This window comes from Lissotriton vulgaris, chromosome 1_1 (genome assembly GCF_964263255.1).
Source record: "Lissotriton vulgaris chromosome 1_1, aLisVul1.2, whole genome shotgun sequence".
Classification (NCBI taxonomy): Eukaryota; Metazoa; Chordata; class Amphibia; order Caudata; family Salamandridae; genus Lissotriton; species Lissotriton vulgaris.
In genome coordinates this window covers 775,101,756-775,117,422 of record NC_141685.1, presented here as the reverse complement: position 1 = coordinate 775,117,422, position 15,667 = coordinate 775,101,756, and the positions used below count along the sequence as shown (strand labels likewise).

Here is a 15,667-nt window from a genome sequence, read left to right as displayed (position 1 = left end):
AAATTGATTTTAACATGATTATTTATTTAGCTTCTTTTTTAACATTAAAAGCATATGTATCAAAAATTCCATTCATTTGTCTCATGTTTTATATAAAACCAAATACACAATTATGATAGAATAGTTTTTTCTCCTTTTTTTTAAAACTATTTTTTATAAACATCAATATATACAAAACTACTACATAAAACTCTAGAATATGTAAATCTGTAAATCCAGTACTTGTATAGCGCACTTGTTAAGTGCACTGTTAAACCTATAACCCCCGAATGTAGACAATTAAACATACAAAAAAATATTCATAAATACTCAAATAAAAACCATCCAGACTCATACAGCATTCACACAGGGATATATATCTGGGTAAAGGGGAGACATAAAGTTGCAGGGTCTCCACGACCATGTGAGATGAATATGTTCAGCAGGATCAGAACAAGGGAGCATATTATCAAGGACTGGTGTTAAAATTATTGCCGTTTTATCGGCAGGAAACTGCAGATAAAATGGCGATAATGGGTTGATAATACGCCCTTGTTAATTCCCACAGAAGCCCATGTTAACATCAGAACATGGGCTTCTATGGGAATTAACAAGGGCATATTATCAAGCCCATTATCGCCGTTTTATCTGCAGTTTCCTGCCGATAAAACAGCGATCATTTTAACACCGGTCCTTGATAATATGCCCCGAAATCCGTCTTGAAAGAGTGCCTGCCTGTTCTGGCCCTGGTTACCAGAGGCACGCCTCCTAGTCCCACCTTTTCTAAAGAGCCCAATACATCCAAAGCCTTAACACAACTTATTTTCAGCCGCAACCATAGTGGAATCACATCCTTGCCAACTCACACGTTGCCACTGTGTTTTCACACGCTTTCAGCTACCTTCACACAGTCACCAGGTGAGGAGCCAAAATCACATGGTGGCAGGAAAGACAGCTGGAAAGCACTTCACAGAGATTTGATTTGAGTTTTTGTAAAACGTAAACAAATGCCCAAGACATCCTGGCGCTAAGGGACAGAAGTTATTGAACAGCCTCAATTTTTATTGACTAAAAAAAATGGCTTTTTCGGACCAGGAGCAGGGACGAGGCTGTTTTCAAATCTAGAGATTCCAGTTCCGCACAGTACAGTTAACAATGCTCCTACCTTCCCAGGAGGAAAGTTTGTAGGTGTGGACTGCCACATTATTGGCTGAAGTTGAGCCCCAAATGCGATGCAGTGCGCGCAACAGAATTCATTTTATTTATTTAAATGTTTACTTACCTGTAAAACTCCGTAATCCATACATTACTACCCCCCACCCTGCCCTTCCCCCTCCCCACGTCACTGCCCTGCAGGTACTCCCACTGCCGGCTGTGGCATATATCTACTTTGTATTGGATTTTTAGTAGAATTCAAGTAGATTACTTTGCAGATTACTTTTCTTACACAGTGCAGTATACATGGATACCACACTGGGACAATGCCTGTAAACAGGTAAGTAAAAGCATTTTTGTTATTTAGTTACAGTTGCTGTGGGGCATCGGGTGCAGGGGTTGCCTTTTAGGGTTGGATATTCTTACCAGCTCCTGGTCGCGGTTGGGGGGACTTTCCGGTTTGAGGCTGCAGGCGTCGGCTGGAGGCTTGAGGCAGGTCAGGGATCACTGGATCTCAGGTCAGGATTGCCGGGTGGGGACCTCCTCGTGATGTTGGGCCCCTCGAACTCGGGCCAGGGGCATCGGGTGCAGAGTGGTGCAGACTTGCGGATCCTGCCGGAGCTGGAGTCTCTAGGTGAACAAATCCGGTGTTCACGGGAGACAAAGTCTTTGGCTTGGAAGGCAGTACAGGTCTTCTGGGCTCTTAAGGTTGCTGGCTGCAGGACACACTGGAGTTTTGCTTCTGCAGGTTCGAGTCGGGGCAGGCTGGTAGGGCTGGTGCCAAGTAAGTAGGCGTCCTCCTCTTGTTAGCTTTGGGACGACTGTTCTGTCCTTCTTCTACTTTTCTTCTTGTTTCTTGTCTGAGGAAGCAAGGTTCAGGGGTGCCCCTAAATACTAGATTTAGGAGATTTACAGGTAGGTAAAAGGTTGGGACCAATGGGTCCCCTCCCTGGGGTGGGCACACCCCCTAATATGCCACCCTCCAGTGGAAGGGGGAGCATGTGCCTCACCCTGGTGGGCTGGGTCCCCCCATCTGCAAGATGGCGGGGACTGAAAGTTGTCGTTCACCTTGCCTCCCCCACCAGGGATGGAGTTTGCAGAGGTGGGCACACCTCCCTTCCTCACTTGGTTTTGCCGCCGGTTCTCCTGCCCAAAGTGGGGACCAGTTGCTGAAAGCAGCAAGTGGCCTGTGGAAGCTCACAAAGGCAGCAAGCCTTTGAAGCTTCCCATTCATGGACACTGCACATCCTGGGGGAGGAGGCTTAGCACCTCGTCCAAGGATGAGCATTGTTTCAGTCCCCCCAGAGCCGCAGGCTCTTGACCCAGGTGTCCAGAAACATGTCTGGTGGTGGCAGCTGAAAGCAGCCACTCAGCCTGGACACTAGTGGTAGTTCGTTTTTCAGGGGGCATCTCTTAGATGCCCTCTGTGTGCATTTTTCATTAAAACCCACACTGGCATCAACCGCTTAGGCAGTGCACAACGGTGGGTTGGCTGCAGGGCCTGGCTTGGCTACCTCCCCGGGAAGAAAATCTAAACAACAAATGCAATATTGAAGTTTGCATGTACATACTCTCAAAGTGCTAAGGCTTGAGCTGGGAATCTAACCCATTGATAGAAAACAAACAGAATCCATCTTCATCACTTTGCTGCTTTAAGTAACAGAAACGTTCCTGCAATCACACTCTCATTGTACAAGCCAAGAGTAGGAATCTGAAACAACTTAAGACACACATCAATAACATTACATCATGTTAGCAATGAAACTACCAAAAGCTATCCTACAAACATGCTTCCAAAGCGTGAACACACTACTAAAAATAAATGTACAAACAACTGCTCTCCTGAGAATGTTGCAGCAGGATTCCCAGCTCAAGCTTTAGCAGTTTCCAAGTATGTACGTGCAAACTTTAATATTGCATTTGGTCTTTAGATTTTTATTGTAACTCTTTGGTTGGTTCATAGTGGAATAAAATGAAACTTTGGACTATGAATCAATACTCTGAATCACAAGTTTTCAACTATTGTACGGACATTTCTATATATATATATATATATATATGGTAAGCACATTGTATATTACAAAGGTTCAGGCTGAGATAAATATTTAAATAACTGTGTAGTGTGCCATTTGTTCCTGGCATTTCACTCTCTCCTTTTGTGACTGTTTTGTATCTCCAGATAAGATTTGGAGTAAAGGACGCTCTTTGATGAAACTATATGCATTTGGGACTTACAGAAGATTTGTTTGGTGAGTATCACATGGATTTAATATCTATTAACTATAATATTGGACAGTATAATAACTACATTTTAGCATTTTCATTTCCTGGAAAATACTTGGGACATTAGTTCTGCTGGTTACCTGTAGCTTATACTTTATAAACATCCTCTATTCTTTTCCATTTCCCTTTTTCATCTTCTTATCTTTGAATCTATATTTCTTGTTCTTCTTTTCTTCATGCTAACTTCATTCACTCTAGAGTCAAAGGGAAATTGATGCTGTACCTCTCATTGGAGTTATTTGTTCTGTACAATCAGACTATTGTCTCAACATCTAGGTTTTGTTCTTTGCTTTATTTATGTTGTAAGATAACCTTTTTGTTATTAACTCTGTTCACAATGATGTTTCTTTCTGTTTTCAACTGTACGTAAGTTATGTATATGTTTCAGCCCGGAAGAAGGAGATTTTACCATGAAACATGTGTTGGCAAATTTAGAGATTATGTACTCACAACTTTATAATGTGAAAACTTCATGGAACATAACAATATAGTTTTTTGGCTTTCTTTTTTATTGTATGACATTTTTAAACAAGAATGAAACATACCTGTTAGCAATATGTGTACAATGCAACACAAGTATACAATGCAATTTAAAATGTTGTTAAAATGATGCTTTTTGTGTATTTTTGTACTCCCCACGACTCTCCGAGAGTTATCCACCACACTGACACTGAGGGCTGCGGGGGGAGTCCCAATGCCCCCACGCCCTAGTCAGCTCCTCACATCCAGCGGGAGCCAGCATTGCTCCCACCTGCATGGAGCAGCTAATAATGCTTCTACCTGCGGAAAGGAGCAATATTGGAAACTGTTTATTTTATTTATTTATTTTATTCTTTACATTTGTAGTGCGCATCAGCTACCCACAAAGGGTTTCCCGGCGCCATTGTATGATGTTCCTATAGTGCTACACTGAGGGCAGGGAAACAGAGCTAAAGTCTGCTCCCAGCGGGTGTGAGCATTCTTGAAGCTCCTGCCAGCTGGCAGCGGACTTGGTGTTTGCTTACGTTTGCCAGGAGATTTAAAAATGCTACTGCTAAGCAAGAGCAAACACAGGTCACTCTGCCCGCACTGCTGCGGGCATGGAAATTGTTGTGTCCTGGGTGAGGGCACCCCTGGACATAGTTGCTGAGCCGGCCTCAGAGGTGGGTTTTCCGGGGCCATTAATGGCCCGGATTTGACAATCTGGGGGCCTTTTCAGGCTTTGGGAGGGAGGTGTGTGCCCCCCTCCCAAGCGTCTTGAGCACAGGGAGGGGGGATGTGTGGCTTCCTCCCATTAATAATAAGATTGGCCAGGGGAGCGGACTCCCTTAGGCCTCTAATTGCTCAGGGAGAGGGGCAGGGTGTCCCCCCCGCTCATAAAATTGTTTTTGGTCCCTGGGTGGGATCCCTGGGGCCTCCCTAAGGTTTGGTGAAGGTGGACCATGCAACCCCCCTTTATAAACACAGCCCAGGGGTAGTCTCCCTGTAACGTATAATAAATAAAAGTGGCTTGGCTGACATTTCTTGATTTGTTTGTATACCACAAGTTGAACACAACATGTGTTGCTGCTTTTTAGGTCGAGTTTACTCAAACCTATTGTTGTCAACCCAAAAAATTCCTTTCCTAACAGGCAGATTCGGCGGATTTTGGACAGTGCACGAGAGAGTCATGTGAATCCTTGTGGACGAGCATGCCCAGCCCTCCCACTGCCAGCAGCATTTCTCCACGGCCGCCAGGCCACATCAAAGGCTTCCCCAGCACAGCCCCGCCCATCAATCACCCTCCCACTGCCAGCAGCATTTCTCTACGGCCGCCAGGCCACATCAAAGGCTTCCCCAGCGTGAGCTCGGCCGGCCTCTGGTATTTCTCCTCCCCTAATTATTCACTTCACTTTGGCCGAGCTTCAAAGGGATCTGCTTCACACTTAACAGCCGCCGTGACTCACATTTCTCCTTCCTTCGTGCCCAGCCCCCCTCCCAGTGCTGCCTTGTTGGTTGATTGATCTCTATGGACCTCGCAGTTTGGTGCCTAATGAATCTGCATTCCTGTGCTGCCTACCTTCATAAACATTGAGAAACATTTCCCTGCAAATTACTTCATTTACCGCTCTCTCCATACTTGCATGTGCACAGACTTTCGTATGTTTAATCATCGACATGGACCTTCACATATGCGTTCAGTCAACTGGTGACTTTCGTAAGACCGCCATGCGGCATTATGGGAAAGGTAGTCCCCACAGGGACATACGTGTTTACCGGGAGGCGGGCATTTATGTCATTAATGTACACATTAGGTGTTGTTTGGCCTCAGTTTTCAAGTATCAACACCATATTTTATTGCTGCTGGTGTGAAAAGAACGTAATGAATGCTTTCCTTCAATTCACTGTTGAAGTCAAGGATTTATGTTACATACCGATGCACGAGGTTTCATTACTTCCAGACATCTGTGGGGAGAAAGCGGTGTTCGGGGTGTCTCCTCAGTGATGGGAATGCCTCACAGGCAAGGTAGCATTTTTGCCGGGAGCACTAGACACACACACCGTCCATATATCCTTGAGTGTGGCTAGTGTGCGAGGTGCGGCTATGAATATCAGCGGCACTTTGGAGAAACTGGCAAACAGTGTAGATTCTACCTGCTTCCCTGCTGCAGAGCACGCTATTTGCGGAGGTTCGAGAGGTACTGTTCTGCTGCTCTGTAGGCGTTTTCTGGGCTCCCTGTCTGTAATTAGGTTACAAGTGTGGGCATCTTGTGTCCCCGGAGGGACAGGGTAGTTAATCAAGGGGCACCTTGTCTGGAGTAGTTTTATAAAAAGATTTCGTTTTGTTGTTGCTCACAATGTGGGGCCGCTAGACGCCCAGTAATGACAGCGTTCGTTATTTCATTAGTTATTTCATTAGTTATTTCAAGAGTAAACATGCTTCTCCTGTGTTGGTACTCGAAGTTATGTATGAACTTTCTGGATTACTGGCTCCATGTACCTCGGGCATCGTTTCTGGGCCTGATTTGTGCACTTCAGGCTCAGATATTGTCATGGCGTGGAAATTAAAATATGTCAGGCATTACTGCAGCTCTTGCACTGATGGCATTAGGTCATTATGCTGGCTGAAAGCATGTAATTAAGTGGGTAAAAAATACCACTGCGATAGGCTTTCCTTTTGCAATAGCTTTGTATACAGTAGCCTCATAAGTCTAATCGGAAGCCCAGCGCAGAGGGAGATAATTGCTGAAGGCGAACCGTAGCCAACGGTGTAGCATGTTTTTTGAGATCCTTTTTCAGAATGCAGGAGACTGGATCTAGCTGCCTGTGCTGCCATCTAGTGGCTATGTCACAATGTCTGAAATCATTTGTAATTATAGATAGTGGTAGTTTTTTCAATCCAGCGACACCTGAGTTGAGACAGAGCCAGATTCATGTAGGCAGTACTGCATGTAGGAAGTCCCGGATAATGTCCCAGGGCCTGACCTGCGTGGCACGGCTGTCAGTGACTGGAGACCCTGCTTTGGGGGTGTACCAAGTGTTTTTAGAATCAGCATTGTTGGTTGCCATCAATACAACATATTTGGCAGGCAATAATTATTCGGTTGTGTCAACAAAAACATTTAACTTGAGCTTTCAGAAGTAGTACTGCTGTGCGTCACAGTGCCTCCATGTGCTTGATGTGGATTTTGGCAGCTTTAGCCCTGTCCCCCTTTTAAAATAGGCATTTGTGAGGTCCCTAGAGCGAGCCATTACTGGCCAAGTGTTTGTTTCGATTGCGAGAGCATGAGCGACGCGCTCTGGTGGTCATGTTTTAATTCACTGAACAACCTTAGAAAGTGAAAACACTAGATTAATACGGTTGATGCTAATTCATAGCGCTGTCTTTTGGGTTAGCATACATATTAATGAGGGTTGGACAGGATTCGTGTGACTTTGTGTAATCATGTACATTTACCTACAAATTACAAGCAGCTTCCCCACGTACCAGTGATTTATAGCTACATACATCTTCATAAGAGCAGCCTCCGCGCTCACTACCCCGCATGCTTCTTATTTAGCAGCAGCTCCTGTCGTTGTAAGAACTCGTTTATGGGCTGTCACGTAGCATGGAAGAAGTCAGTGCCCATTGCCACCTGTATTGTAGTGGCATATCTAGTGTTTTGACTGGAGATGCTAATTCATTATACTCTATTTAGTTTTAGCATTGCATATTGGGTCTGGGCAGCCATACGACAACTGTAGACGTGGACCGTTTTCAATATTGCTAGGTGCAATTTTGAGGGTGGATATCGTCTCTTCATGGTAAGCGCGAAAAAATGGCGGCGGAAGTCTGCCGGTATGCATAGGGTGGCATCACACCGGCGATGGCAGAAAACACTACATCTTGCAGCTAGAGAGTCATCCGTTAAATTCGGCCTAATAGGGGAAGCATTATCCTTCTGCTCAATTTGACTAAAACTGTGGAACTGGTCCGATGTTTACTACTTTTTTTTTGAAGACGTAAGAGCAACAATATTGTCGTGGTGTACCCGGGGCGTCAGTTTGGTAGCCTACTCAATATTATATACAAGCCACGGTTGCTGCTTATTTATCTCACGCAAGGAAGTAGCACTGGATTTAGTGGGGGGGGGGACTCTTTTTGTAAGGGACAGGAAGAGCTCCAATCTATACTCCATACCTTTCCTTAAGGAGCCAGGGAGGCGCTAATGAGTCTGGTCCAACTACAGATAAGTATATACAGTGTCCATATAGCAAAGAGGAAAAAGCATTTACAATGCAATAGGTCTCGGGTTAATTAAGTTTGAGCTATTGGCATTGCTAAATATTGCAACACCAACTGCAACAAAAGCTATTGGTGTTGCATTATTTAGCAATGCCAATAGCTCAAACTTTAATAATGCGAGACCTATTGCATTGCAAATGCTTGTTTTCTTTTTGGCCCGGCGGGGGGATTTCTGGGTCCCCCTATGGGGCTTAGTATGCCAGAGTATTCCCACCCTGCCTCCATATATCTTCTTCGTTTTTACAACTTCAGGACTATCTCCACAAGTCCTGTAATGGCTGCAAGCAACTTTTTTCTCATGTTGCTGGCAGCCAATCAGAGTGCTTGCTCTAATGGGAGCCTGACTTCTATGCTGTACTTTTAAACTGCCGTCCAGCGAGAGTCTCCAAGACTATGGGAAATACATGGGGATTTAGCATTTTGAGACCCCCCCTTACAGGAAGGAGCTGAGGTGGCTGAACTTTTTTATGGAAAGTTTCATGAAGATTCGTGAAACAGGGCGAAAGTTATTAGCAAACCAAAAACAGATCCCTCTATATACATATTGGTACGCAAACATAAAGGTTCGTTTTGGAATATGTGTAAGCCCTATATATTTTTTTTAAGTAAAATGTGTTATCTTCACTTTAATATTAATGTAACCACACAATGTAAACGTGACCATCACTGAACTGCCAGTCAAGTCTATTAACTGAAACCATATTAAATTGAAATTACCTGAAGTGTTCTCCCATTTGATAGAAATCTGTGTTGGCTATCTTCTTCCACAGGCAGCCCATCCTTCTGCCACAAGATATTAGGGGCAGGATTTCCTGTCGCTAGGCATTCTATCACAGCTGTCTTGTTGACCAGTACTATGATGTCCTCAGGCAGTTCACCATCAGCTCCCTTGATGGATGGTGGCACTGGACAGGTGAAGAAAGATGATAATGAGGAATTAAAGGTCTTGTCATCTCTTCTGTAGTTAAGAAGCAAGTGTACAGTTAAGAAGAAAAGCCTCTCCCTTCTCAACCCTTTAAACCAAATTTGGGGCATGGCATAGTACTGATTAAGGGCAGAGTTATCCAATGGTGGCCCATAAGGGTCAAAGCCATGCCAGATTTCCAGGCTATCCATTTGAGATAAAATTGTGTACAATTAATCAAAATGGGAATTATTTATATAATCTCTGGATATCCTTGAAATCTGGCCTTCCTCCAGTTCTTGTGTTTCAGCTTTGCCCATGCTTGACTTAAGACACCTGTCATGCATATTGTTCTTCTTGCTGAAAGGGATAAGTAGAAAAACAGGCGTTGTTTGACAGAGCTCACAGAAGATAAAGGATTTCTCGTTCCAGGGATGCTAAATTCTTACCTCGCCATGCTTCATGTACAGGAATATCTTTTCTCACCTTAACTACTGCAAATAATTACTTACACTTTAAATTGCACTTCCAGTGAATAATCCCTAGATGAAGAGGCTTGAGAAGTATAATCAAGCTTTTTCAGCCATCTACCATGGAAAATAAATAGCAGCACCAAAGTTTCCCTAAGCTTGCAATTATGTGGGATTTGTAGTAGGTAACAGTGCTGTTCTGTGTTGATCGATGAATGCCTGATCTGTGCAAGAACTTCAGGATACCCACACGAGATAAAATTACAGATAGTTATTTTAAATGGAAATCATTTCATATTCTATGGTACCCAAAAAACATGGCAGGGCTCAGTCCTCCAAGGTCTGCATTGAACAACTCTCCTGTATAATAGGGTGTTCAAATTGGTTATAAATGTCGAAGAAACGCTAAGGGCCCTATAACGAGTCTGGTGGTCTGAGGACTGCAAGACTTGTGGAGGTGCGGCGGTGGCAGATCCTGCCACCGCCGTGCCGGCGGCCTGACAACCTTTTGGAGCGGCAGTCAGAGGACGAAATATGCTTGGCGGGACTGGCACTGTGTGCCGAGCATATTACAAATTTCCTCTCTGCAGGGGTTTTCATGGCAATTCCACCGCCACGAAAACGCAGGCGTAGAGGAAACAAAGGGGGCCATACATGGCCCCCTGTGCCTCTACCGCATGTGGATGCACACAGGTGGGCATAACATGTGCCCCCTTGTGGGCATGCACATAAGTTCCTGCAGGGCCTTGACTTTCAAGCCCATGCACTGCAGGAACCTTGTAGGGTGGTCACATTGCAGAGCATTTTTCAAAGGCACCGCTGCCTTTAAAAGAGACAACGCCATGGGACCGCCATGCCACCCGCCTTCCAGACTTCTTGTAAGTCATAATCTGGCGGGCAGGTGACCTTCGGCAGAGAAGTGGCGTGGCAGTTTGTACCGCCGTGCCACTGCTCCACCAAAAAGTTGTAATCGGCTCCTAAGAGTTTTGCACAGAGAAAGAAAAGATAAACTAACATCCTGCAGGAATTATGAACCTAGAATATTGACTACCAGTTTATCGTTATTGGACATATGAATAGGTAAGTGTAGATTTACTATTCTTAACTCCATCTCTACATACCTTGATCATACATATTGTCAAAGTACCTTTTGCATATGTAATGTTAAATGTTATTCCAAATTGCAAATAAGGGATCAAATCGGGTTCCTCCAGAAACATTAGGAACAAACATTAACCAATATTACAAAGCGCAATATTCTCAGTATTCTCAGCTCCTTCTACCAGGCCACTAGTAATGAGGGACACTGTAACTTCCTTGCAGGTGATTGCAAAGAAGAATAAAGCATACATTTGATGGGGTGTTCTCATTTTTGCCAATATGACAAACGTCAGACTTTATGAAGTTTACAAAGTCTGGCAATATTAAAAGGTTTTGTCCTTTGGTGACAAATTGCACAAGAAATGGGTTTTGGGAAGAAGTTGTTAGCAAACAGTCTTTCTTTTTGCATAAGAATTGTCCTTCTAAAAAGCGCTTATCTGAGGGCTGTATTTTTGGTAAACCTGTTTCACCCTGATTTTGTTCTTCAATTTGGAAAAAAATTGCCTGAACTCTTTGTGAATGTTAAAAAAAACCTGCAGTCTTGAAACACATTTCACACAGTTTTTGGAGAAAAACATTTATAATTTGGTTCAACCCTAATAAAATTCTGAGCATGAAAAGGCGAGATTGGTTCAGGTGCATCTGAAGGCTCGTTGATGATCTTTCTCACTTTGACCATCGGTAACCATACCTACACATCAACACATTATAAATAAATGTACTACTTGACTTCTACATGAATTAGGTTATTTTGTGGCAGCAATGTGTGCGATTTACAGTGAAACAGGCAGAATGGTAATTTATATCAGCTGTCTCAGGAGTTTACCACAGGGAATCACACAGGAGAATGAGAAATCATAAGGATCCTGTTCTTAATTTGAATGATATTTCCGATAGACTTATCACCCAATTTTGTTGTTAAAGCCTAACATGTATTGCAGTTTTTCTATGCATTGCAGTGTTGTGCTCAGCATGGAGCCTGGGGTGTGGTCACAAACATATTGGTTATATTTTCAGATATTAATCCAGTCTCTCAGTGATTTGTGTGATCAACATTCCACTTGAAAGGCAGAAGCATCAAACACAAGGACATTTAATGATATTAGAGAGTCTTTTATACCAGACACAGAAAAAGAAGAAAAGTAACAAACTCTGAATTTGGAATTACTTTACTCATCACCTAGCTGGGTATCGGGTTAAGCCTGTGGACGAAGTGGGGAACTCACATAGAATGCGGACATCATAATGAATAGAGTCTTCGCCTGCTTCATTGACAGCGACACAGGTGTATCTTCCAGCATCCGAAGCTTGAGCACGAGGAATCTGCAGTACCCGTCCCCCTGTTAAGAAAATATCACCTTGAGGAATCTCCATAATGCTACAAATGTTGTCAAACTGGAAGCATAGAGCCATTAACATACATCCTTACATCTGTAGGCAGAATTGATTCATCTGCGTGTCTTCTATTTACTGAATTCAGGAGAGACAGATGTTTCACTTTATAATGAATTTCCCAAATATAAATATAAATTCAATGCTAGGCAGATATCTGAAATATGGGGCAATTGTTTATGTTATTTGCCTTACATTTGTAAAACTATTATTTGCCCTTGCTATGGTCCCATAATGCCGCGAGCTCTCTGGAATGTGACATCTGCAGAAATGAAGGTTCTCCTTACTTTTTATCTAGACATCAGTCTGTAAGACATTCTGTAAGAGCTGCCCACCTTTGCAGCTCAATAGTAATATCATTTATTAAGAAGAGTCGGAAAATATGCCTAAATCATTAAGATCAGTTGAAATCATCAATCTTACTATGAACTATTGTAAAATTACCCTAAGTGTAGATAAAGACTTGGTTAAGAACTTGAATATTTTAAACACCATTCAGCAGTATTTCGACCAGGTAGTTTTACAATCATCCAGGGATTCACTTTCTTCCATATTGTTTAAAAATGCAGGGGCATATTACCAAGCAATAGCGATAATTATCGCTATTGCTTGGTTAGAGACAAAAATTTACCGCAGCACTGCGGCGATTTTTACCGCAAATAAACCTTGGTATTACCAAGGTTTAACGCAAATGCGGTAAAAATCGCCGCAAAGCATGAATATCGCTGAAAAGTCAGCGATATTCATGCATTAGCGAGCTAATGCTCTTAGCCATGTTATCCACCTCCCATTGGATAACATGGCTAAGAACTGCTCAGGGCAGGTGTTAGCTTTTGGAGATATTCCCGCTTAGCGCGAATATCTCCAAAAGTTGGTAATAGGAGATAGCGATGTTAGCGACTGTCTTCAGTCTCTAACATCTTGGCACGCCCACTTTGCATCTCATTAGTGATAAATATCACTGACATGCAAAGTGGGGCCCAAGATGGTCGCTATCTCCTACTAGCTGTCGCTAACTGGTGTTAGCGGCAGCTAGGTAATAGGGAGATAATTTTATCTCCGCTTTCTTGGCTTTTAAAGCCAAAAAAGCGGAGATAAACCCCCTTGATAATATGCCCCGCAGTACATTAAAGTCAATGTTTCTGCTCACTGTATTCTAGACTTCACTCTGTCTTTGACCTGGAGCAGAGACCAATTGTGGAACAAGCGAGCAGACATGGGCACGGGGGAAGACATCTACTCATAAGAAAAAGAATTAACAGAAACTCCAACCTCTAAGTAAGGGTGAATCAAGGAGGGATCTTGTGAAATCCTTTCAAAACAACAAGCGGATTGAAGCAGGGATGCCTGCCACCACTGGCATTATTTTGACTTTAAATAAATAAATAACTTACATGAGGAGATGCTGACTCCTACACAGACTGCACCTGCAATTGATGGATTTGAAGTTTCAGCATTATCATATGGCGCCAATTCTATTTTTTGATCCCCAAATGGCATGAAAGTGCAATTGCAAATTTTTAAAGGGTGTTTGGAGACAAAAGAGATCTCTGAGAGGATTTTGCCTGAGAGGTGTCGAATTAAATGGAGTGAGGCACTCTCCATAGCAGGGCTTAACTGCCTTGAGCAATCTGGGATGGTAAAAACATGTTGAAAGCATAAAACATAAATCAGAGGCATCTCGAAATGTAGTTCTTCGCTTCACTAACAGCATGGCTGAAAATTTTCCACCTACATTGATAAGGTGGTACAAGTTAGGTCGAGACTTAAATAGTGCATGTAGCAGTTATGTGGGGCGCTGGCAGAAATGAGGATTTGTAAAATACTACTCCATTTCACAGAGTTTTTAAGCAATAGCTCTAGAACTGTATTTCAATTATAACTTCACTGAAAACAGGCACAAAACAGCCCCCTTTAAGCTGTGCTGTAAAAAGCCTGAAATCTATTTCCAACAACCTAATCTGCAATGCCTGGAGAGAACTAAGAACATGAGGGAGCTGAGAAAGCAATCCAGGCTCTATGCAGGCTGGAAATCTGGAATAAAACAGTCAGGTTTGGCAATTGCCTTCCACAAATTAATGCTAGGTCCAAAGTCAGCAACAAGTCTGAGCCACAAATACATAATTCGGCAGGCTAAGTATTGGGGAAATATTGCACACCTGAATTTCTGAGAATATTTAACATTTCACTGTTTCAGCTGTTAAATGGCAGTTAGGGTCTCGACATTGCTAAGTTAGCATGAGCTCTGCTGCCATGAAACTGCCTTTGTGCACGTTACTACATGACTTTATTTTGCAAGACTCTGTTTGTGCCTTTCACAAGAGAACTGTCTGCTTTCTGCGTTCCCTGCTGTTCCTGGAGTTTAGTCTGAACACGATGTGCAAGGTCAATAAACATGCCCCTTGTTATTCTGTTCTGGTCAGTCTCTAGCACTTATCAGTTCAGGCTGGATTGTTACCATGATGCACAGGGTCTAGACTGATTTGCATATAGCTGGGTCTGAACTGAGGTGGCGAAGTGAGCTAAAGAATGATGATGGATTCAACCCAGATCTATGACTAGGGGGAGTGTCTTTAAAGTTTCAGTGCTCCGTCTATCATCTTCTTGTGTTTGCTTTGTATGCTCTAAGTTGGCAGGGTATGCCCAGACGTGGGTCCCTCACTCACTTTGCCACTGGATTCAAGCTAGCCTGGCTGATGATGGGTGTTACCCAGAAACCGGTCCCAGCATGCTTGTTTCCTGTTCAGGGAAGACCTGGCTTGGCAGTTCAGGCTGGACTGTTCCTATGAGGCACAGGGTCAAGACTGATTTGCACATAGCTGGGTCTGAACTGAGGTGGCAAAGTGAGCTAAAGAATGATGATGGATTCAACCCAGATCTATGACTGGGGGTGAGTGTCTGAAAAGTTTCAGTGCTCTGTCCATCATCTCCTTGTCTTTGCTTTGTTTGCCCTAAGTTGGAAGGGTATGCCCAGACGTGGGTCCCTCACTCACTTTGCCACTGGATTCAAGCTAGCCTGGCGGATGAAGGGTGTTACCCAGAAACCGGTCCCAGGATGCTTGTTTCCGGTTCAGGGAAGACCTGGCTTGGCAGTTTGGGCTGGACTGTTCCTATGAGGCACAGGGTCAAGACTGATTTCCACATAGCTGGGTCTGAACTGAGGTGGCAAAGTGAGCTAAATAAGGATGATGGATTCAACCCAGATCTATGCCTGGGGGTGAGTGTCTGAAAAGTTTCAGTGCTCCGTCCATCATCTTCTTGTGTTTGCTTTGTTCGCCCTAAGTTGGCAGGATATGCCCAGACGTGGGTCCCTCGCTCACTTTGCCACTTGGTTCAAGCTAGCCTGGCTGATGAAGGGTGTTACCCAGAAACTGCTCCCAGGATGCTTGTTTCTGGTTCAGGGAAGACCTGGCTTGGCAGTTCAGGCTAGATTGTTCTCATGAGGCACTGGGTGAAGACTGATTTGCATATAGCTGGGTCTGAACTGAGTTGGCGAAGTGAGCTAAAGAATGATGATGGATTCAGCCTCCATCAAAAAGTTTGAACCGTATCATATTAGGTAAGATATTTCATGCATGCATCCTTCAACCCAACAGCATTACCTCTCACTAGTCCTTTCTTACCATTTTAGATCACACA

The 15,667-nt window shown here is 43.6% G+C and overlaps 1 protein-coding gene across 1 annotated transcript in view; it reads right to left on the bottom strand.

Annotated features, from left to right (window-relative positions):
- The window catches only part of HMCN1 (hemicentin 1), a 1,183,532-nt gene that overhangs the window by 404,854 nt on the left and 763,011 nt on the right, over positions 1 to 15,667 (bottom strand). The window contains exons 55-56 of the mRNA XM_086956029.1: positions 11,863 to 11,976; positions 8,879 to 9,066 (exon numbers count right to left, since the gene is read on the bottom strand). Coding sequence (XP_086812155.1) covers positions 8,879 to 9,066; positions 11,863 to 11,976 — 302 coding nt within the window. The remainder of the gene's footprint in view (positions 1 to 8,878; positions 9,067 to 11,862; positions 11,977 to 15,667) is intronic.